At 37.5% G+C, this 22,713-nt stretch overlaps 1 protein-coding gene across 1 annotated transcript; it reads left to right on the top strand.

Annotated features, from left to right (window-relative positions):
* The first annotated feature begins 9,383 nt into the window (after nt 1-9,383).
* Nucleotides 9,384-11,282, top strand: LOC149499528 (uncharacterized). Its single transcript, XM_089739627.1, has 2 exons — nt 9,384-9,771; nt 10,637-11,282. Exons 1-2 carry the CDS (start codon nt 9,436-9,438, stop codon nt 11,261-11,263), a joined length of 963 nt encoding a protein of 320 aa, XP_089595753.1. The 5' UTR covers nt 9,384-9,435; the 3' UTR covers nt 11,264-11,282.
* Nucleotides 11,283-22,713: the final 11,431 nt, after the last annotated feature.

Genomic DNA, 22,713 nt, shown 5'->3' with positions numbered 1-22,713 from the left:
CTCAATGAGACCTCAGCTTGCCGTGCCAGAGGTTTGTTAGAAAACGATGACCATTGGGAAAATACTTTGAGATAAGCATCGCTTTCGCAACGTCCAGTACAACTTAGAGAGCTGATTGTTGTCATACTTTTACGAGTATTTTGTCAGCCATCGGAACCATTAAAACTATGGGACAATTTCAAAGATTATATTTGTGAAGATATCAGACACAGAATCAGACAACAAAATCAAGGCTTCGCCTTACCATACAGTGAGGATATTTATTATGAAGGTTTGATTCAAATAGATTACCTTCCTCAGTTCGTACAGAAAACAATGCAACCGATACAATGGCATATCAATATAATATAAATGATTTGACCCCTTTTGTTTATGAAAACTGACAAAATTAGTCCCAGATGAAAAACATGCTTTTGAGACTATAGTAGAAAACGTGAATAATCCTCCTCCGTGCGTCGTATTCCTCAGTTCTGAGGGTCGTGACCTTTACTGAGCACTTTTGTCAGGACTATGTTCCTCCATTTACTTCTGTCCTCCGCGCAGTGGATAGCGACATTGATGCTAGATTCCAAAGTAGTGTTAATCTGATCGGACCAGCGCATGGGACTACGCCCCTTAGGCCTCTTTCCTTCCACTTTGCCGGTGATGAGAAGTCTTTCAAGATTGTCACCGTTTTTCCTCGCAACGTGACCGAAAAACTCTAAAATCCTACGTAGGCAAATGGTGCAGAGTCTTAAGGAAATGCCTAGTTCTTCCAGGATTGATGCGTTTGTCCCATGTGCCGTCCAGGGAGTCCGCAGCATTTTCCTCCAGCACCACATCTCAAACGCGTCGATCCGACTTCGATCAGCCTTCTTTAGAGTCCATGTCTCCGCCCCATATAAGAAAATAGAAAACACAAGACTTGTTACAAGTTTACGCTTGGTTTTTATGGAGATGTTTCTGTCGGACCAGATGCTATCAAGCTGAGACATGTCACTTTTTGCTATCCCGATACGTCTTCGAATCTCAGGCTTGCACGATCCAGTATTCGCAATCATGGAGCCCAGGTTTTTTTTTTTTTTTTTTTTATTGCTTAGCTGTGTGGACGAGCTCACAGCCCACCTGATGTTAAGTGGTTACTGGAGCCCATAGACATCTACAACGTAAATGCGCCACACACCTTGAGATATAGTTCTAAGGTCTCAGTATAGTCACAACGGCTGCCCCACCCTTCAAACCGAAACGCATTACTGCTTCACGGCAGAAATAGGCGGGGTGGTGGTACCTACCCGTGCGGACTCACAAGAGGTCCTACCACCAGTAAATGATATGATGAATGACCAGTATATGAATATTCCTGTTGTTTCAAGATGCAGTGACCCCGTGTGCTCCAGTTTGTTCATGCGGTCTATTACCATCACTTTTGTTTTGGATCGGTTAATGGCAAGACCAAGCTCGAGGCTAATTTTTCAAACTTGCTCATGAGAGCAGCCATCTCGCTTTCATTAGCCGCGAGAAGAGTGGTGTCGTCGGCGTATCGGAGGTTGGTCAATTTTACTCCACCAATGGTAACTCCACCATCCCAGCCTTCACAAGTCCGTCTCATAATATACTCCATAGATATTGAAAAGGACTGGAGATAATATGCAGCCTTGCCTTACGCCCTTCCTAAATTTAAAGGGGGCAGAGATTGTTTGCTCCACTCTAATGATTCCCTGGTTATTAATGTACGATTATGTAACAGTAGGACCAGATGTTGCGGTACTCCCCAATCTGCTAGTATTTTCCACAGGTGATCCCATTTGACGCAATCAAAGACTTTACTGTAGTCAATAAAACACATGACAATCGGGGTGCCGAACTCATACGACCTCTCGATAAGCTGCCTGATATTGAGGATTTGTTTACGCGTTCCCTTCCCTTTAACGAAACCGGCTTGCTCCTGGGGGATTTGCCAATCTAGGAAGTGGCGCAAGCGGGTGTTGAGAATGTACAGTAGCACTTTGGTGCAATGGGAGACAAGGGCTAGCGTGCGTGAATAATAACAAAGGAAAATTTTTCTTTTTGGATGCCTCAGGTCGTACTGGAAAGACGTTCCTTGCAAATTCGATACTTTCGGGGATAAGACTATTAGGTAAAATAGCAATAGCAGTAGCTTCGTCAGGAATTGCTCGCTCCTAAAGGCTGAAAAAACGGCTAATTCTGCTTTTAAACTTTCGTTATCTGTAAATCTTGAGCAACAATCTAAATGTTCTATCCCCAAAAATGGACCTGATGATAAATTACTACAAGACATCTCATTGATTATGTGGGATGAATTCACCATGAGCCATAGAGTACATATAGGGGCCGTGGACAGAACCTTAAACGATCTTAGAAACTCCTCTGCTCTGACGGGCGGGAATACTTTTGTATTTGCTGGAAATTTCCGTCAGACACTTCCCGTCATTAACAGAGGTAAGCGAGCAGATATCATCAAAGCATGCTAGAAATCGTCACTTTAATGGATTCCATTGAAAATTTAAAATTACAAGCAAATATGCACGTCTTTATGAAATCATAAATAGTGATTTTCCACAACAATTGCTAAAACTTGGGGAAGGAAGTCAGATAGTCCATAATTTAGAAATTTAATACATGCAGTTTACCATGACTCCATGTCCAATTTACACGAAAAGGACTTTCATTGGTTGTGTTCGAGGGCAATAGGAATAATAATGTCAACGAAATAAACAATCAGATTTTACAAAACTTCCTGGCCAAATAAAAAAACTACAAATCGATAAGACACCGCCACTAGCATCGAAGACGCAGTCTATTATCCACAAGAATTTTTAAATTCACTGAATCTTTCTAGACTACCACCACACGAATTGAGTTTAAAAATCTGAATCCCAATCATGCTTTTGAGAAATTAAGGACTCCGAGTATGTACAGTGGAACAAGACTGCTTATTAAAGAATTGATAGACAATTTAATTATAGCAACCATTTTTACCGGCCTGGTCGGCTAGTTCATATTCCGAGGATACCGATGATCCCAACTGATTAGCCAATCCCGTTTAAATGGCTTCAATTTCCAGTGAAAATATATTTCGCGTTGACTATTAACAACTCCCAAGGTCAAGGCCTTTGAATTAGTAAGGATCAACCTACGAAATGAATGTTTTACTCATGGCCAATTGTATGTTAGGCCTATCACGAGTTGGATCTGCTGATAATCAATTTACTTTGCTGCCACAAAATAGAACAACATCAAATATCGTTTACAGGTAAGCTCTAACCCAATAAATTTAATTATTTATGATTTGTAGCTAATAATAGTAACAATAAATTAGTCAATAGTAAAAATACCTAATTGAAAAAGAAACAAAAAAGATTTTAATAAATCTATATATATTGATTACTCAGATTACTCACAAAATCTCGATTCATCTAATTCTCCAATCCCAATGGATACTGAGGTATCTCCATCCTTCTAGGAAACGACAAACTCCTCCAAATTCCAATTATTCCTCTTTTCCTCCAAAGGGAAACACGCAATCGGATCTATTCAGTCTGTGTATACTTTACCAGAATATGAGGGTAACAGAAAACGGTGTTTGGATTAGGATGTTGCTCCTTTTTTGATTCATGTAAGCAAAGACTGCGAGTCTTCGTCTAGTGCTACACTTCACCCAATTAAGTTTGGTCACTTCCTACACGACAACGAAATCAAGGATGTTGCTAAAGACGACGTTAAACGTATCGGTCGAAACCGAGTCTCAGTTGAATTTAAAATTGCTGCTGCCGCAAATTCTTTCTTAGAGCACCCAGGTCTTGCCGCAGCTAAATACAATGTCATTATTCTTTCATATAATGTGACCCGCATGGGTATTGTAAGAGACGTCCCAGTAGAGTGGACCCTAGAACTGTGCCTCAATCGATACATAAAAGACCCAAACTTTTGTACAAAATAAACTTAAAACAAACAAAAGGAATCCGTCCGACGGGGACACATCAAAGGGAACACAAAATTGTTATTTTTATTTAATTCCGAGCATTTTCATATTTATCTACCTTTTAAACCTTCTCTGGACTTCCACAAATAATTCAAGACTAAAATTTGATATTTTATACTGAGGAATATTTATCAATATTGAGGGCTGATATCTGTCTAGTACACTTAATTCGGTTGTTTCATTAACAGCAACGGACTCCAAATTAGAAATAACAAGATCAAGAATACGCTTATTTGAGTTTAAAATCATATTAGCTTGCTTACCCACCCACGGTTGGAGTTTTCTTTGACATGACCAAAGCCTTTAACTTTGTTGACCATAACATTCTTCTACGGAAGTGTAATAATTATGGCATTAGAGGGATAGCTGAAAAATGGCTTAGTAGTTATCTAAGCGACAGACAACAATATGTTGAAATTAGGGATATTGATAATAACAATGAAGAAGTGGCTTTTAAATCTTCATTAGCGTATAATAAAGTAGGTGTCCCACAAGGGAGCATTTTAGGACCGCTACTCTTTATCATTTATATAAATGATCTCCCAGAACACATACATTACCCATGCAGCTTATTTGCTGATGTTATAGCCGTTGTAATCACCAAAGATACCACACTAGATTTAAATGATGAAATAAATGCTACTGTTAGTAAAGTCATAGATTGGATGAATAAGAATAACTTAAGAGCTAATTTAGAAAAAACAAGATATATGCAACTCTATTATAGACACAAATTTATTAATAACTTAAATATAACTTATAATAATAACACGCTAAATGAATGTAATAGCATAACATTTTTAGGATTAAATGTAGATAATCAATGTAGTTGGAATCTTCACATAGACATTATTTGTAGTAAAGTTAACCGATTCTCATATGCACTTTGGCGACTTACAAAAATATGTAATCTAAAAACTGCATTACAGGCCTATCATGGATATGTCGCCTCAAATATCAGATACTGTATATCCCTCTGGGGAAATTCTAGTCACATAAATAGAGTGTTCATTGCACAAAAGCAATGTCTTCGTGCTATGTGCAAAACTGTACCATCCATATATATACAAGAATGTTGTCTGTTTGTTAAAAAGCACCCACAATTATATAAATACTATGGTGAGTACTGTCAATTTAATACAAGATACCCTACTAAACTAATGTTACCAAATATAAATACTCGCTACTACCATACAAACTGTTATCCTATGACTATCAGAATATTTAATAAGATACCGAACAGCATAAGAGATCTTCCACTAACTCAATTTAAAAGAAAATTATATTTATGGCTAATAGATAAGGCTTATTATAGTGTGCAAGAATTTTTAAATGATAAGTGTTGTACATAATAAAATATTAGAATAAGAAGTGATAGAATGTAAAAATATTTTATATTTATTTAGTAAATGTTGTGTTAGAATTAATATAAAAATAAGTTAAATTTTCGCATGCCTAAACAGGCGAAATATATGAAACTATGTCCTATATCCATAATATCTTGTAAACTATATTTCTGGCGAATAAAGATTTTCTTCTTCTTCTTCTTCTTCTTCTTCTTCTAAGACCACAAGTAGTTACGAGTTCTATTAAACGATCAGACTTTTTATTTGGAATATCTGTTAAAGTAGTTAGATAGAAATATGAAGAAGTTAATGATGGCTATTGTATGTCAGGAGTAATAAAATCTCCAATTAATAAGAAGGAACTTCGTTTAAAATAATATTTTGGCAATGTGAACAAAAATAATCTATATCATTATAATTCATGTCAGGAGACAAGTAACAAACACAGATATTAAGATTAGGAACATAATTTTTTTCGTGCATAGCGGTAATTCCAATATCTTCAAAACGGCTATCCCAGTATGTCTGACGATTAACTTTAAATAGTTTATGAATAGCAATTAGTACTCCACCACCTTCCTGTTTTTAGAGTGATTTTCAGCCCGATCTCGTCTATAAACATTATAGCGATCATCAATAATTTCACCATTGAAAACACTGTTTTTTAAATTCGTTTCCGTAAGGCAAACAATATAAAAATTTGAGTTTAGTGCATTTATATAAAACTGAGTTAATTTACTACCTATCCCATTAACATTTTGATAATATACACTAACCATAATTATTATGTAACAAGGGAAAACGAAATATATTTCTAGCATTTATTATGTTAACTTAAGATAACTTATTTAAGGAGTCGATATTCTTTACATGGAAAGCCGGGGGAGGATTGTTCATCCTTACGAAATTTGGCCAAAGCGAACCCAAACATACTTATATTTATTCTCAAAACAAAATTTTCTGGCCAAGCTATGCAATTACCTAGTCAGGTCATAAATTCTGTCACATGTTTAATGTAAAATAATTGAAACAAGTTTATTCATTATGTAACCATTCATATACCAAAATGAACTTAACAAAACATAGATTCTTATGACACTAAAGTTTATTCAAAATGACCTCCGTGATTTTGAATACAGGCCTTCAATCTGCGCGGCCAGTCGTCTATCGCAGCACGAACGAGGTCCATGTCAATATCGGCGGCTGCCTTAATCAAGGATGTCTTGAGTGACTCCAAATTGGGATGAGGCTTTGAGCACGCCTTTTCCTCCAAGTGTTGTCATATCTTGTAATCTAACGGATTCAAATCTGGACTGGAGGAGGGCCAGTCTTCGTGCCGGATGAAGTCGATTTCACGCGCCGCCAGCCAGTCTTGTGTGCTCTTCGCTCTATGAGCTGGCGCCGAAAATTTTGAATTGGCGCGTAACCTCAACGATGCAACGCAATAACTGCAACACGGTCTTCTTTAAGCGTCCACTCCATATTTAAAAATGAGTAAAATTCTAAAAGTAAAGTAAAATTTTATTTTCATGAACAATTCGAAATTCGAATTCAATAAACTTTTTTGGTGCCAGCATTCTAATAGAAAAGTTTTTACTGTGTGACAATACTTATGACCTGACTAGTTATTTCGCATCTGGTGATAAATGTTCACATAAATAAATCCTACGGCGCTCACCATTTGTACCCAGATGAGTAGTACTTAATTTTTCATTGGTGGAAGACTTATTAAGCCGCGTAGCAGCTGAGAGTAGTTGATCACGAAGTCGCGGCGAAGACAGCGTTACCAAGATATTTCGTAGCCGAATCGAGGTAGTATTCATCTTGGCTACTCTGCGGCAGGCGCGAATGTCATTATCGGAAATAACAACTTTTAGACATTCACACAGTCTCTTAAACAAATCCAAAACATTTTCGTTTCTACTTTCAGGTATTTCATGAATTTCAATATTTAAATCTCTTGAATTTTTTTCTATTGAAATTCTTTGTGCGACTCTGCAGCTTGGAAAGGTCAGTTTGAGTTTTAAGAAGTGCTGCTTCTAAAGACTTAATACGCTTATCTTTGTCTTCTATAGCCAATTTAAAGTCCCTTTGCTCAGCAGTAATGAAGTCAGTAGTGGCCGTTAATTCGTTTTTAAAATGCTGCAACGCATGGTCTACTTCGACAGCTACTATATCTTCAATATCCTTTCTTAGCGCTGAACGCAGATTTGAGACAAAAGCTGAATTTAGAGATAATTTGGAATCGAAAAGTTTACTAATGCTTTCCATTGTAACGGGTTCAGTATTTAAGCTCGAAATTCCATGAATAAAACTGTCAGATTGTTGGAGTGTCTCATTAGAAACAATGCTAAAAGAAGCGTTCATGGTTTCATCCAGCGAACAATCTTGCACAAGGGAACGCCGGCAGGGAGTATTGTCTTTATTTATGATCATACGTCGAGTTACATTCAGGCAGTATGGGCAACGCAGTGAAGCAAGTTGCGCGGGACTCAGATCCTTGGCAGATTCCACGGTAATATTCAAGCATTTATAGCAATACTCGGAAGAACAATTGTTACATTTCAAACAATTAGACTCTATTAGTACCATAAGACATCCGTGGCACTGCATAATTCAATGTTTTACCTTTATCTATCGGTCTATCTAGTCGGTAGTAGTAAAAAAAACAGGTATGATGCATAAGCGAGTATTCATATGAATGCACTACAAAGTAGGAACAGATTGTAAAGTTCAAAGCGCAAGCGCATCGCTTGAAATGTAGTCTGTCGTAGTTATATTATTTTCACGTCAATAAAAAGTCGGTGTGAGATACACCGACTTTTATTGCTTTTTGGGAGTTTTGACATTTAGGACACCTACTTTTTATTATTTTTATTAATGATTTGATTCAGAAGTTATCTTGCAGTTGTCTTTTGTATGCCGACGATCTAAAGATCTCTAATGTTATCTCCCAGACATCCGATTGTCTCGCCTTACAAAAAGATTTCGACATTGTATCGGAATGGTGCAAGGTCAATCACATGCATGTAAACATAAATAAATGTTCCATAATTACGTTCACTAAAAAGAACATAGAATTATTCATACATACTCAATCGAGGGCGAGATACTAAAAAGATTATTCATAGTTAAAGATTTGGGTATCCACTTCAATGAAAAACTTTCATTTAGGGAACACTATCAACAGATTGTTTCTAGGGCAAATAAGTTATTGGGGTTTATATTGAGATCATCAAAATATTTTAAGAATCCTCAGAGTGTTTTTAAATATCTATGCTTCAGCTTAGTGAGAAGTGTATTGGAATACGACAGTCCAATATGGTCCCCTAATTATAGAGTGCACATTAACACTATGGAGCGTGTGCAAATGAAGTGTTAAGATTATTAAGTTATCGCATACAGCCAGGCCGTTCTGAACCTAAATATGAGCAAAGATTACAAAACTATAACATTCAATCACTAGAGAATTGACGTACATGCACTGATATTTTGTTTTATTGCCTTTGTATGCAAACGATCATACGGCCCACCTGATGGTCAATGATAAAAAGTTATTTTGTGTTTATTGTAAGTGTCGTGGTCATAAACGTGATTCGTGCCCTAAGAACTCTAGAAAGTCAAATGATAGTAATAATTCTAGCTTGTTTTGCTATGGCTGTGGTGAAAAGGGTTATATTCAATCAAATTGTCCAAAATGTAAAGTGTTTCGACATGCGATGTTATTTACTCAAATACGTCACAATCACAACATAATGTATTCCATTCACTTGATACCATTTGTAATGTTCAACGTAATGATACCAATGTTATTGTTGCTTATGGGGGGTTTACACGGGTGACTAAAGCCGCACGATTTTTGCCGCGCGGCGTAAATCGACCATCTAAATGGCAATTCGGCTAAGTTGCAATTGACTAAAGCCGCAAGCCCCACAGTTGGGTAGCATCCGACTTTGGCCGCGCGGCAACCGGCCGCATGCGACTGGTGACTAAAATCGACCGTGTAAACGATCAGTTGCAGGCGATCGCCCGCCGCATGAAGGTGTTTCGCGCACGCACGTGTATTTATTTACTACAGCGTTTCTGTGTACATGTATCGTAACAACCATGAATAAAAATAGCACCATACAGTTTTTGGAATGCTATGAAATGCATCCATGCTTATGGAACCCAAGAGAACAAGATTACAGAAACAATAATGTACGTTTAGCGGCTCTTAAATCTATTATTCAAGAAATGCGTTTGTCCATAACAGTTGAAGAGCTTAAATTGAAGATAAAAAATATACGAACCACGTATAATAGAGAGGCCAGTAAGGTAGCAAAGTCAAAGAAGAGTGGCGCGGGAAAGGATGATATATACAGACCTCAATTAATTTGGTTTTCTGTAGCTGACCGCTTTTTAAAGCCAGTGATAGAAGGAAGAAACAGTAAAGATAACATGGTAAGTCTTATTATTATTTATTAAATAGTTATTCTTGTTCGCATATTATAAATTATAATAGGTAAATCGTGAACAGAGACATTTTTATAATATTACTTAAATAAACATACAATATTTACGCAATCATTCTATCTTGCCATGAAACTTTTCCTGGTCCGACAAAATAGTCAGCATATCTATCGCGCAGATCTTTGGCATTTCGTGTATAGTTGTTAGAAGATAGCGATGTGATAAATTCGTCTACTAATTCGGGAGTATTCATGTATATGAGATTAGTCCGAAGCCAGTTATGCAGCGCACAGGTCGCTTTAATAATAGAATCAGTTTTATCCAATGAAACAGATATAGGTTTTCTGTATACTCTGAATCGTGAAGCCATTATGCCAAAGCCATTCTCTACGATTCGGCGTGCTCTTGATAGTCTGTAATTAAAGATTTTTTGTGTTCCAAACCTTCATGTCTTGAATACGGTTTCATTAAATAGGTTGCCAAAGGGAAAGCATCATCACCAACGAAAACTGCCTTATTAGGTAGTTTTAAATTATTTCTTTCAAGAGCACTATAGAACTTTGTTTTTTTCCAAATATGCGAATCATTCATGCGTCCATTAGCTCCGAAATCTATATATATGAAACGGTAATGTGCATCCACTATAGCAAACAACACCACACTATACGTGCCTTTGTAATTATAATAGTCTGATGCTCCCTGTGGTGGATTTTCGATTAATACGTGTTTCCCGTCAATAGCCCCACAGCAAAAAGGAAATTGCCAGCGATCTAAAAAATCCTTTTGTATTTTCTTCCATTGATCTGTGGTGGATGGCACCTAAAAGAAATAAACTTATATTAGTGTATGGTTACAGGGAAAAGATTCAGCGGTGAACACAAACAGCGACGCGTCTTCATGTTTTGGTGAATTGGAACAAGAAAATAATATTGCGCCCTTACAAAAGAAAAAAAAATTGTCTCCAAAGAAAAAGGCGGAGCGTGCTCTAATGGACGCACCTAAAATGGACCCACCTGTTTTACAAGCAGTCAATAGATTAGAAACTTTGGCTCAAACTATCCGTCAAGATGAATTTGATACATTCGGAGTACATGTGGCAAGCCAATTACGTAGTTTGCCATTAAGAAATGCTATTGTTTGTCAAAATTTCATCAATAATTATTTGTCACAAGAAAGACTGAAAACCTTAACACAACATTTTCCAATTGCTAGACCTACGAGTTCACTTTCAGAATATTCACGCTATAATTCGACTCCAGAAGCCGAAGCTACTACTTCCAGAAACCAAGCTTTTCAATACCAGCGTGAAACTTCGACCCCCGAAGCTTCCACTTCTAGAAGGCACCTCGATTATGAAGAAGACTATTTTGCCAGCTGTTTACTTACACAAAAAAATACTGGGCAACAATACGGAGTGAACGACGATATTCTATCTCAAGCTGTTAGGTCATGCTTAGATGAAAACACAATGGAAAATTTATAAATAAATCGTTTATAATTAATTACTAGTTTCACTTACCATAATGAACTCCTGTAAAACATTGTATATAGCATCCAAAACATCCTTCAAAAACAAGGAAATTGTGCATTCTGGAACTCTGAATGACTCTGCAAGACTTGAATAGTTATCACCGGTAGCCAGGTACTTCAGGGTTATTTCTAATTTAATTTTCGGAGAAAGTGCTACTCGCATATTGGTATCGCATTTTTGTATAAGCGGAGTAACCTTATGTAGTAAAGTATTAAACTGATCAGTAGTCATTCTTAATCGTTTTTTAAAATAATCAGGATCTTCTAAACTCCACTCAACCAATAAAGTATCCGAAGCACCCAAGTCCTTACGTCGAGAAATCCATCCACGTACCCAAACATTACGTTTTCTTCTTTCCTTTTGTTTTTTCTTCACTCTGTTCTTTAAGCAATTGTTGAATAATTGAATAATTAATTACTTCAATTCCGGCACAAACGGCTATTCTGCTCAACATTTTCGATGGAAATGACAGAGCCGCATGCGATTTTAGTAACCAGTGTAAATGGGCTAGCGATGCGGCTTGGTGAGGCAATTAGTGAAGCGACTCGCCGCACGGCGAAAATCGACCCGTGTAAACCCCCCATTAGGGTAGACCTATTTCAAATATCGAGATTTGTGGCTACCCCGGTACAGCGCTTATTGATACTGCCGCTCGGCGTAGTATCGCGGGTCCAACCTTGTACTCACTTTTGTTACGTTTGAGTTTGAAATTTAATTCACAAGAAATGTCAGTTAATCTTGCTGATGGTAGCATACATACTGATATTGTTATGTTAACGTGTGTAAATGTCAAGTATATGTCTACGTGTATACCTGTTGAATTCATTGTATTCCCTAACGCCACAAATAACGATACACTTTTAAGCATCGATTTTATCACAAATTTTAAGCTGGTCTTGAATTTTTCTACTATGACATGGTGGACAGCTGATCGACCTCGGGTCATTCACCCTCTGCTAACGGAGAGCACACGCGGGATGGTTCAGTGCGCCTCTGTCAACCTATTGAGGCATGATGAGGGCACTTTGTTGACACAGGAGGAGCACTCCAGCTTAGAAAATCTTCTTAGTGAGTATTCTGATATTTTTGACAAAGTCGGAGAGCCAACGCCCTTTGCCGAACATCATATCGATACGGGTGACCACGTCCCTATTGCTGTACCACCCTACCGAGTCACGCCCGCGAAGAAGGAGATTATTCGCACAGAACTCGATCAGATGTTAAAAGAGGGAATCATCGAAGAGTGCGAGTCTGCCTGGTCTGCACCAACCGTTCTGGTACCAAAGGCTTGTAACACCAGAAAATTTCCTTTCAATTAATTTAAACCTTTTTTTTTTTATTTATCGCCATCTAGCGTTTGTACCTGGCGCAGTGTGGAGAATTCGATAACTTTTTTAATAAGTTCGGTTGCTTGACACTGCATGTCGTGACTGTGCGATTTTGTCTATTATTCGACGACAAACTTTGCACATCACTGGCATGCAGAATCTTCGAGAAACGACACATTATCAATATAAAAGGACAAGTTCTTCAAGAATATGTTGTGTGTACAGTTCATATGAGTTTTAGTAAGTAATGTTTTAATAATTGTAACTGTTTGTTGTAAAACTTAGGAGAAAGGTTCAAATTTGGTGAGAGTGTTGTATTTAAATATGAGCCTTTATATATAGTCTGTGCATTTCTTGTAATGTGAACTGTCACATTAACTACTCTGTGTCTATACAAAAAGTACTCTGTTGGTCGTCGCTCTAAGTGTGTTCTCAGTGTGTTAATCTCTCAATTAAACCAATGTTAATACTACCTTTAATTTAATTGAAAACCCATAAAACACATCACGATCTCAAAACCAGGAACAAAATTCAGACTACCCAGAGAAGAATGGAAAGAAGTTGCCTAGGTATAAACCTGAAGGATAAGGTAAAAAATGTTGACATTCGAAAGAAGACAAAAGTATGCGATGCCTGAACCTTTCCAATGAAGGTGGAGGTGGGCGGACCACGTAGCCCATTACAAGGACGATAGATGGACTCTACGGTCAATAAAGTGATCTGGGCCAAAAGGCACTAGATCAAAAGGTCGACCAAGGGCCTGATGGGCAGAGGAAATTGTAGCGTGCGCGGGTCGAAGTTGGCTTGACATAGCTCAGAACAGAGAAGGATGGCATATATATCTTTATCTATTATCTAATTTTATGGACTCGAAGCTATATACCTTTAAAAAAAATGTATTTCTCATAGATATACAATATTATGAGGTAAATACAAATGCACCTGGAAATAATTTTGAAGGGGGCGAGGGACACAGGAGGATTTATTTTATATAGTAAAAATAATAAGTTTGTGCTAAGAAATTGACATATTTATTCATCTGATTATTTGTAGGAGACTCACAGCTCACTCATAGATCTCAGGCAAGTCAGGAACTTCCGCACATGGAAAATTCTTATAATATTCATGAAACATGGATGGAATCCACCGCAACGGTTTTTGTAAGTCATTGTATTCGAGTTTCTCGAATAAATAAATAAATAAATAATTAAATATTTACTAACAATCACGCCACGTTAACTGGTCCCGTGATAAGTTCGTAAAGAACTTGTGTTACAGGTACCAGATAACGGATATAAATGTAAGATTTTTATTATACACATACATATATTTAATATACATCCATAACCCTGGAAAAGACATTTATATTTATCATACAAATATCTTCCCTTGGCGGGATTCGAACCCGCGACCCCCTTGTGCAGTGACCATGTCACTTACCACTACACCAGACGGCCGAATAGATTTCTGCGGGGCATCGAACATGCTCTTCGTTTGTTTCTAATAAAACTGACTTGTTCGAATGTTTCCTGGTCAAAAGAAATTTTGTAGAACATTTAACCCATCTCATTTTTTCGGAATTGCCTCCACACTATAGCCGAATAAGATACCGTTTCTCCTGCATTACATTTTTTTCTGTGAACAAAAGGAGTTGATGATCCTTCACAAAAAGCAGAAAAATCCTTAAAGTGATCAATTTCCATATTAATCACTTTAATTTTATTATTTCTCAAATAGCTATTAATAAACTGCTGCCAATGCCTGGGAGTAACAATGGGAAACTCCTGGATCTTTTTCTTTTTTCGTTCTATTATTGAGTGGATCACATCCACTTCCATATGAGTATACCCTTTTAGTAAATACTTGCGGTTTATTTTTTACAAATGCTCTTTTTGAGTTTATTTATTTATTTATTTAGACACACCAACAGCAATACACACAAAACATTCAAGCTTAAAATTAACATGTATAAAATTAAGTACTGGTATGTAAGCCAGTTACAGGCATGTACAGCAATCTCTTATAACACACTATGACATGTTACAGCAATTTTATAAGCAGCGGAAAAATAGGCTAAATTTAAATGTTAACAGTACAACAAAAAAGTATATTTGAAAACAACATGAAAACAAGAGCTAACTACACACACTACTAACGTCACAGATTACTAAATAAAAAAGTCGAGCGCGGCAATACAAAAAATATAAATACATAGAACAGACTGCGCAATGTAATCAGAATGACATTCTCTCATCAATTATAAGCAAAGGAACTTGGATACTAGTTTGTTTTTGAGACCAGGACACGTGTCGTTAAAAATGTCAATGCCGTCAATTAATGCACATATTTGGTTATATTCACTACAAATTTTTGATTTTGATAAAAAATTTAATAACCAGAAGTAAGCTACCATCAAGTAGACATTCTTATTCTGCCCCGCACAATTGTCACTCCATAGGGTTACTTCTTTCAATGCACTATCGTCAGTCTGTTCAAAAAATTTAATTACTCCTGATGCCATTTCATTTCCACCTCGACCCGCCACGGTTTCGTCCTGCGTGAAACACCAGCTTTCTTTTGGAACTGAGTCCATAATCGTAAAGTTAAACGTCCACAGCTTTCTGTGATAGAAACTTTGGCTATTAGTCAAATAGGGTGTTGGTTAACATCTTTGGAGATCTACAGTTAGATTTATTTGGCACCATGGCTTTCTATCGCTTCAACTTGTCAAATTATTTTAGCGTATAGCGCAGATTGATTGATTGAGTAATTGGATTTCTCTGTTGTCTATCATGTTTTCTACATCTTCGATGGACGTGTTACTTGTTTCTGGTATAGTTACCTGCCTTTTTCCAATAAATTCGCACTCTGTAGCGCCTTCATCGGTGTCTGGTATATATATTCTTCATCTGATGGTGAAAAATCTTCCTCAGAGCTCATAAATTTATCTGTACCTTTGTGTTGAAAGTTTGTAGATGGCACGAATTTTTTAAAAATATCAATAAGCAAAACAGTGGTAGACGGTTGGGATCCATTATCAGTAGCAACACCGACTGTACACATTTCGTGAGATTCTAGGCAGGGTCTTGTAAATAAACTTTCGGCGGAATTCCATTCCAGGATATACAGACCTTCTCCGTGGGGTTCTATGTTAAAAAAAAATTAATGTTGTTTGTTTGAGGTGTCAGTAAATGAAGCGGAGGAGGATGATTATGTATCAAAATTATCTGTATGTTGTTCTTTAGATGTATCTTTAAACATTGATCAACTTTTACGCCTGTACAACAAAATCCCACAAGATGTTCAGAACCTACATATACATAGGTTTAAGAAAACTATTAAAGAACATCTGTGCAATAAAGTTTACTATAAAGTCAATGATTATCTAGAAGATTGCACAAAGTGGGAATGAGTTGTTCGCTCCGGGTATTTCAATATTGTAGTAATTGTAACGTTATAATACTCATTGTAAAAATTTCATATTAAAAAAAATATCTAATATTAAAAAAAAAAAAAATTAATATTTAAAAAAAAAAAGATGCCCGCTGAGTTTCTTGCCAATTCTTCTCAGGACGGAGGCTAGTTCTTGTGAATTGGCGGTAGTTCGTTTGACGTTCAACAAGTATGTACTTACATTTATGTTGAATAATTTTTTTTGATTTGAGTGGAAATTCGGATCTCCCTTTCGGTGGAAAAGTAATAGTACTAGGAGGAGATTTTCGCCAATGTCTGCTTGTACAGCCACGTGCGAATAAAACTGAGTTATTAGATCTTTCTATCAAACGATGCCCCTTATGGTGCGTTTTTAAGACTTTTAAACAAGAATAAAATATGCGCATTGATATAGAGTAATGACAATTTGCTGATAATTTACTAAATTAGGCAACTGGTTCTAAATGCTATGGAAGAAATTGAATTGCCACAGAATATCATCTCAAACAACAATCTTATTGATTGATGTATTTGGTAACTGCTTAGCCAATGAAAATTATGAGAAGATGAAAGATAGAGCAATATTCGCGCCTCTTAACAAAGATGTTGAAAAAATTAATGATGATATAGTTGCAAAACTTCCCTGAGAGTACAAAATCTACTATAGCCATGACTCAATGAAAGATCAACCTGAAGGAGCAGTTGAATTTACAACAGAATTTCTCATAAGTGTCAACATTAAGAATTTCCAGCACACGAACTAAAATTGAAAAAAAATGCGTTAATAATGTTGTTGCGTAATTTAGAAGTGTCAGAAGGACCTATGCAATGGTGTAAGACTCATGGTAACAAGTCTGTGCAATCACATAATAAAGGCAAAAATGGTTTTTAATTTTTTTTATTGCTTAGTTGGGTGGACGAGCTCACAGTCCACCTGATGTTAAGTGGTTACTGGAGTCCATAGACATATTATACTGAAACCTTAAAACTTATGTCTCAAGGTGCGTGGCGCATTTACGTTGTAGATGTCTATGGGCTCCAGTAACCACTTAACACCAGGTGGGCTGTGAGCTCGTCCACTCAGGTAAGCAATAAAAAAAAAAACAACGTGACCATACGGCGAAAACGTCGAGTGCGCGCTTCCACTGACCACAGAGATACGGAGGTGCAAATTTTAAAAATTAAAGTTCCTCCGTTTTCACCCGAGTATCCAGAATTGTGGTTCGCCTTGCTGGAAGATCAATTCGACAGTCATAACATCACTGATGATGTCCTAAAATTTAATAACGTCAACAATAATTTAGACCTGCAGTACGCAAAGGCCGTGAAATATATTATTATCAATCCTCCGGCAAAGAACCGTTACAACAAAATTAAATCTGAACTGACCGGCAAAGAACCGTTACGACAAAATTAAATCTGAACTGATAAAGCGTCTTTCCGCATCACACGAGAAAAGAGTCAGACAATTGCTCATTCATGAAGAACTTGGCGACAGGAAGCCTTCACAGTTCTTGCGTGCGCGTCGTTCGTGATACGCGCCGAGTCGTATGTTTCTAATGCACGATGTCACACTTATATAATAAAGTGTGGTATTTAATGTATTGAGTAATCGCTACAAGTGTAACTCCGGTTTCGTGGAATTATTTGAAAATTCAATGTTGTGAGCTTACCACGTTTTTTTTTTTCGGGCCGTGGGTCGAACCTCCTACGAGGTCCCCGCGCCTAGGGGGCGCGCGGGGTTGTGGGACTTGACGCTCTGCAAAGTGTTGGGAGCAGACCGCGGGCCCAAGGAATTTTAGGGCCCACCCACTAAACGACTCCCCTGCTCTCTTCGCCCAAGCGTCCGATCCCCTCCGAGGTCAGAACCCGGATGAAGTAGGGGGGTCACCGCGGTCAACACTGCAACCAGACAGCGCGGCTCACCCCAAGGACGCCCAGCCGACGGAGCCTTCGAGGCGAATCGAAGGCTCTGAAACGTCAGCTGTCTCGGTACGGCATTCGTCAGGCTGCCCACACGGTGCCGCTGGTGTCCCGGAATATCCTCCTGGACCAGAACCACCCTGCCGGATCGGGAGGTGATACACCGCCAACCGGTTGCTCTTTAGCATCTCCTTGGCAGCGCGCTGAGTGCTGGTAGCGCGCCGCGCGGACTCTACCCCCTCAGGTCGCCCCTTGACCTTCACCGGGGGGAAGCCGCCACCTACAGGAGTCGGGACGTACGGGCGTATTCCCTCCTCCGACCCCCGGCTCGACGGCAACGGATCGGTGCGGAAAAGGAAGAGCTCTCTCTCTCTCGTTCCGCCGCCTCCTTCTGCGATACGGTGGACTCGCAGAAGTCGAGCATCGCCCTCCAGGACGCGTCGCTGCCGAGCGTCATAGCCACGACGCGCGGCAGCGAGAGGTCCTCTCCTAGAGCTTGGAACCACTCAACCATCACTTGTTTTAAAGAGTTCATGTTAAGAGGTTTATTTTCTTCCTTACTGATTAGGGGCGTTGTTCATTACAATAATCGAATTAGATAGTATAATGGGTATCAGTTTGTCATCATTCAGCCACTACTTGATCGTGATAGTCCTCGGTTTTAGTGTCCGCCTTAAACATTAGAAGTGCATTATTTACAAAACCGGTTTCACTTCCCGCGTGAATTTTAATCCATCGGCGACCAGGGCTATCGTTCCTTCTCACTCCAATATCGGTTAGTGTTTGCCAACATTTTTTACCGTGTAGTGTGCGTGTATCCATGTTTCATCGAAATAAATAACTAGTTTTTTATTTGTACCTAGCAAGTCATGCGGCGTAAATATTTTTAGCCTTCCACGCTTGAATTTGGGGTATTTCTATTAGAGCCAGCCTTTTCTGGTCTTTTAAATTGATATCCTAAATAAATTTTGATTATTTTTCTCAACCTTGTTTCTACACCTGTATAATTAAGGTCTGCTATTGTTCTTTGAGTAAATGAAACTGTATTTAATAATATGGAAATGTTTTATTGAACAGTACTTGGTACAATCATTACCACACACAAAGACGAAGCAATGCGAAGAAAAAAACAAAGGACAGTCACGATGCTTCCCATAGACTATACACATATCATAGATAGAAAGTATCTACATTGCTTGTCTATTAACACCCCTTCTCAATGCAATAATACAATAACAAACATATCAACTTCTAATTTTAATACACAATACAATCTCTTGAACTTAGTTTTAATATTTGTTTTGGACACCGCACATATTTAAGTGTCTTATAATCAATTCTTTACACAAAGCTTTTGTCAACATATCTGCTGGTTGTTGACTAGTGTTTATATAATCAATGCAAATTTTATTTTCCTTAACTAAGTCCTTAACAAAATGGTAGCGTATATCTACATGCTTCAAACGCTTTATATTATCTGTTTTTGCATTTATAATGGCTGATTGATTATCACAATATATTTTAATTGGGTAAATGCTTTCAAATTCAAAATCATTTAGTAGATTTGCAAGCCAGCAAGCATCGCTCACAGCCATACTCATTGACACATATTCAGCTTCTGTAGATGACAAACTAACTGAAGCCTGTTTCTTAGAGCACCATAAAATTAAACAATTTGACAATAAAAACAAATAACCTGAGGTAGACTTTCTATCTTTAAGATCTGATCCCCAGTCAGCATCACAATAACCCGTTACACACTGAGAGTTACACTTATAAATCAACTTATAATCTAAAGTATACTTTACATATCTTAAGATCCTCTTTAATGCACTTAGTAGCTCATTATTTGCACATGTTTGATACCTGCTTAACATAGATATTGGAAAACACAAATCAGGCCTAGTTCCTAATGAAGCATACATTAAGCATCCTATAATTTGCCTACACAATGTTTCACATTTTTTATCTTTAGATATGGTTTCATTTGAAAATATTTTAGTATTTAGGTTAGGGTCCATAGGAGATAGCATTTCCTTACAATTCTCCATATTAAATTTTTGTAATACACTCTCCAAATAACTTCTTTGATCTAACTCTGTAGTGCCAGTTTCCAAATTTTGCTTTACATTTATACCAAGAAAATTAGATACAAAACCAAGATCCTTCATTTTAAATTCTTTGTTCAAAATAGCTTTAGCTTGTAAAACAATTTTCTTACTTGACCCAAAATACAATATATCATCGACATAAAGTAACAAATAGGTCTTGTTATTGTCATTACATCTTTTAAATAAACATGAGTCATACTTGGATCTTGTAAATTCTTCTCTTGCCATCACTGAATTAAACTTAGCATTCCAACTTTTAGGAGAACTTTTTAACCCATATAAAGCTTTATTTAATTTAACAATGTTGTTCTTCCCAGAGAAAGCCCCTTCTGGCAGCCTAATATATACTTCCCTATCTATATCACCATACAAAAATGCTCCAGTAACATCCATTTGATATATAGGCAAATGTAACTTAGTTGCTATAGCTACAAAGACTCGGAAAGTAGATAACTTTGCTACTGGTGCATATAATTCACACAAATCAAATTCACTATTTTGCTCAAATCCCCTAGCGACTAACCTCGCTTTATATTGCTGAATGTTGTCATTACTTTCCTTTATTTTAAAGACCCACTTACTGTTTATAATTTCTCCACTTGCTGGTACACTACACAAGTCCCAAGTGTTATTGTCCCTCAAGGTTTGCAATTCTTTATTCATTGCCTCTCTCCATTTACTTGAATCAGTTCTATTAATGGCCTCTTCATATGTGGCTGGTTCATATTTCTCACTTACTACATTATTGCACTCATAAAACAATGTTTGTTTCTTTGTTCGCTTTGGCCTTTCATTTCGTACCTGTACTATTTCATCAACCTTCAACGATTCATCCTCCGAAGGTATGTATTCACTTGAACACTCACTCTCACTTTCCACTGAGGACGTATCTGTAATGAGACTAGTATGAGTATCACTTGGGTTAGGTTGAGATACTTCACTTTCAGTTATTTCTTCCACTGTCACTGAATCAACCATATCATTTGTAGGTTGACTATCTAGATTCAGCATAACAGTAGTTTCTTCCTCCTTATCTTCCTCTTTATTTAAGAATACCACATCTCTCTGTATAAATACACAATTTTTCTCAGAGAAATAGATTCTATAACCCTTGGTCTCTTCGCCATAGCCAACCATTACTCCCTTCTCAGCCTTCATGTCTAATTTCCTTCTCTTTTCCTTAGGAATGTGGACATAAACTGGTGAACCAAACTCCTGCAGTTGGTGAATATTATAACTTCTGCCTGTCCACAATTCAAACGGTGACTTCCCTTCTCTGCCTTTACCAGTTCTATTTAATACAAAAGCAGCAGTATTAACTGCTTCTGCCCATAGTTTATTGTGTAAGTTCTTAGCGTGTAACATTGTTCTTGCTGCCTCAATAAGAGTTCGATTTTCCCTCTCGGCCTTACCGTTTTGTTCAGGAGTATAACATACTGTTGTTTGATGAATGATACCCCTCTTAGAGCACATTTCTTTCACTTCTTTGTTTATGAATTCCAGCCCATTGTATGTTCGAAAAGTCTTGACCTTGTTACCAGTTACATTTTCAGCTCTGTTTAAGAAATTCTCCAGACATTTCTTTATTTCGTCCTTCGTTTTGACAAGATACACAGTTCGGAAATTTGAGTAATCATCCTTCAGGACTACAAAATATCTCGATCCACCAATGGACTCTTCTTCCATGGGTCCACATGTGTCTCCATGTATTAATTCGCATGCCCTAGTGCTTACACTTTCGCTTTTCATAAATGGTAGCCTATGTATTTTTCCTTTTAAGCAGCTTTCACGTTGTGGCACATTGGTTTGTTTCACAACAATGTTGTTTTTCGCCAACACTTTCTTTACGTGATCAAAGTTCTGATGTGCTAACTTCTGATGCCATTTATATAAGTCATTCTTTACTACTTTAGCTACATTTACATGCTCACTTTTAAAACGAAATTCCATATAATATGAGTTATCGAGTCTATTCGCAACAGCACAAACAATGTTATTCTTGTAAAACCGGCAAGTATTGTTGTCTGTCATCATGACATAGCCACGGTCTGCAGCGCGGTTCACAAGGAATAAATTTATCTTTAGTTCGGGAACGAACAATACGTTGTCTATGGTTGTATTAACCCATTCACTCCCATTATGGACCTGTACCGCCATCTGTCCAGATCCTAATAATACACTAATAGTAGCACCGTTACCTACAATTACCGACTTTTGCGAGACACTCGAAAATGATGACAACAATGACCTATCAAAGCACATATGTTCGCTAGCCCCTGAATCAACTAGCCACTTTGATTTTTCATATTTTTCGTCTTCTGAGTTACACACAACGAACGCATTACTCATTTTCTTATTGTCCTTTAGCTTTCTATAACGACACTGCGCCTTAACATGTCCCGGTTTACCACAATAAAAGCACTTATTAAAGTCCACGTTTTTCTCATTGTCTCTATTATTTCGACACTCTGACTGGTAATGTCCCGGTTTGCCACATTTAAAACACTTAACATTTCTCTTGGCTACGAACGCTGACGTCGTCTCCTGGTTTTCTTCAATCTTTTCCTTCAACCTTTCCTCTTCTACTAATAGCCTTGCCACCAAATTA

This window comes from Bombyx mandarina, chromosome A1, assembly GCF_030267445.1.
Source record: "Bombyx mandarina strain Sakado chromosome A1, ASM3026744v2".
In the NCBI taxonomy this organism is placed as follows: domain Eukaryota; kingdom Metazoa; phylum Arthropoda; class Insecta; order Lepidoptera; family Bombycidae; genus Bombyx; species Bombyx mandarina.
The sequence above is the reverse complement of the archived record's forward strand: the minus strand, read 5'-3'. Positions and strand labels throughout refer to the sequence as shown.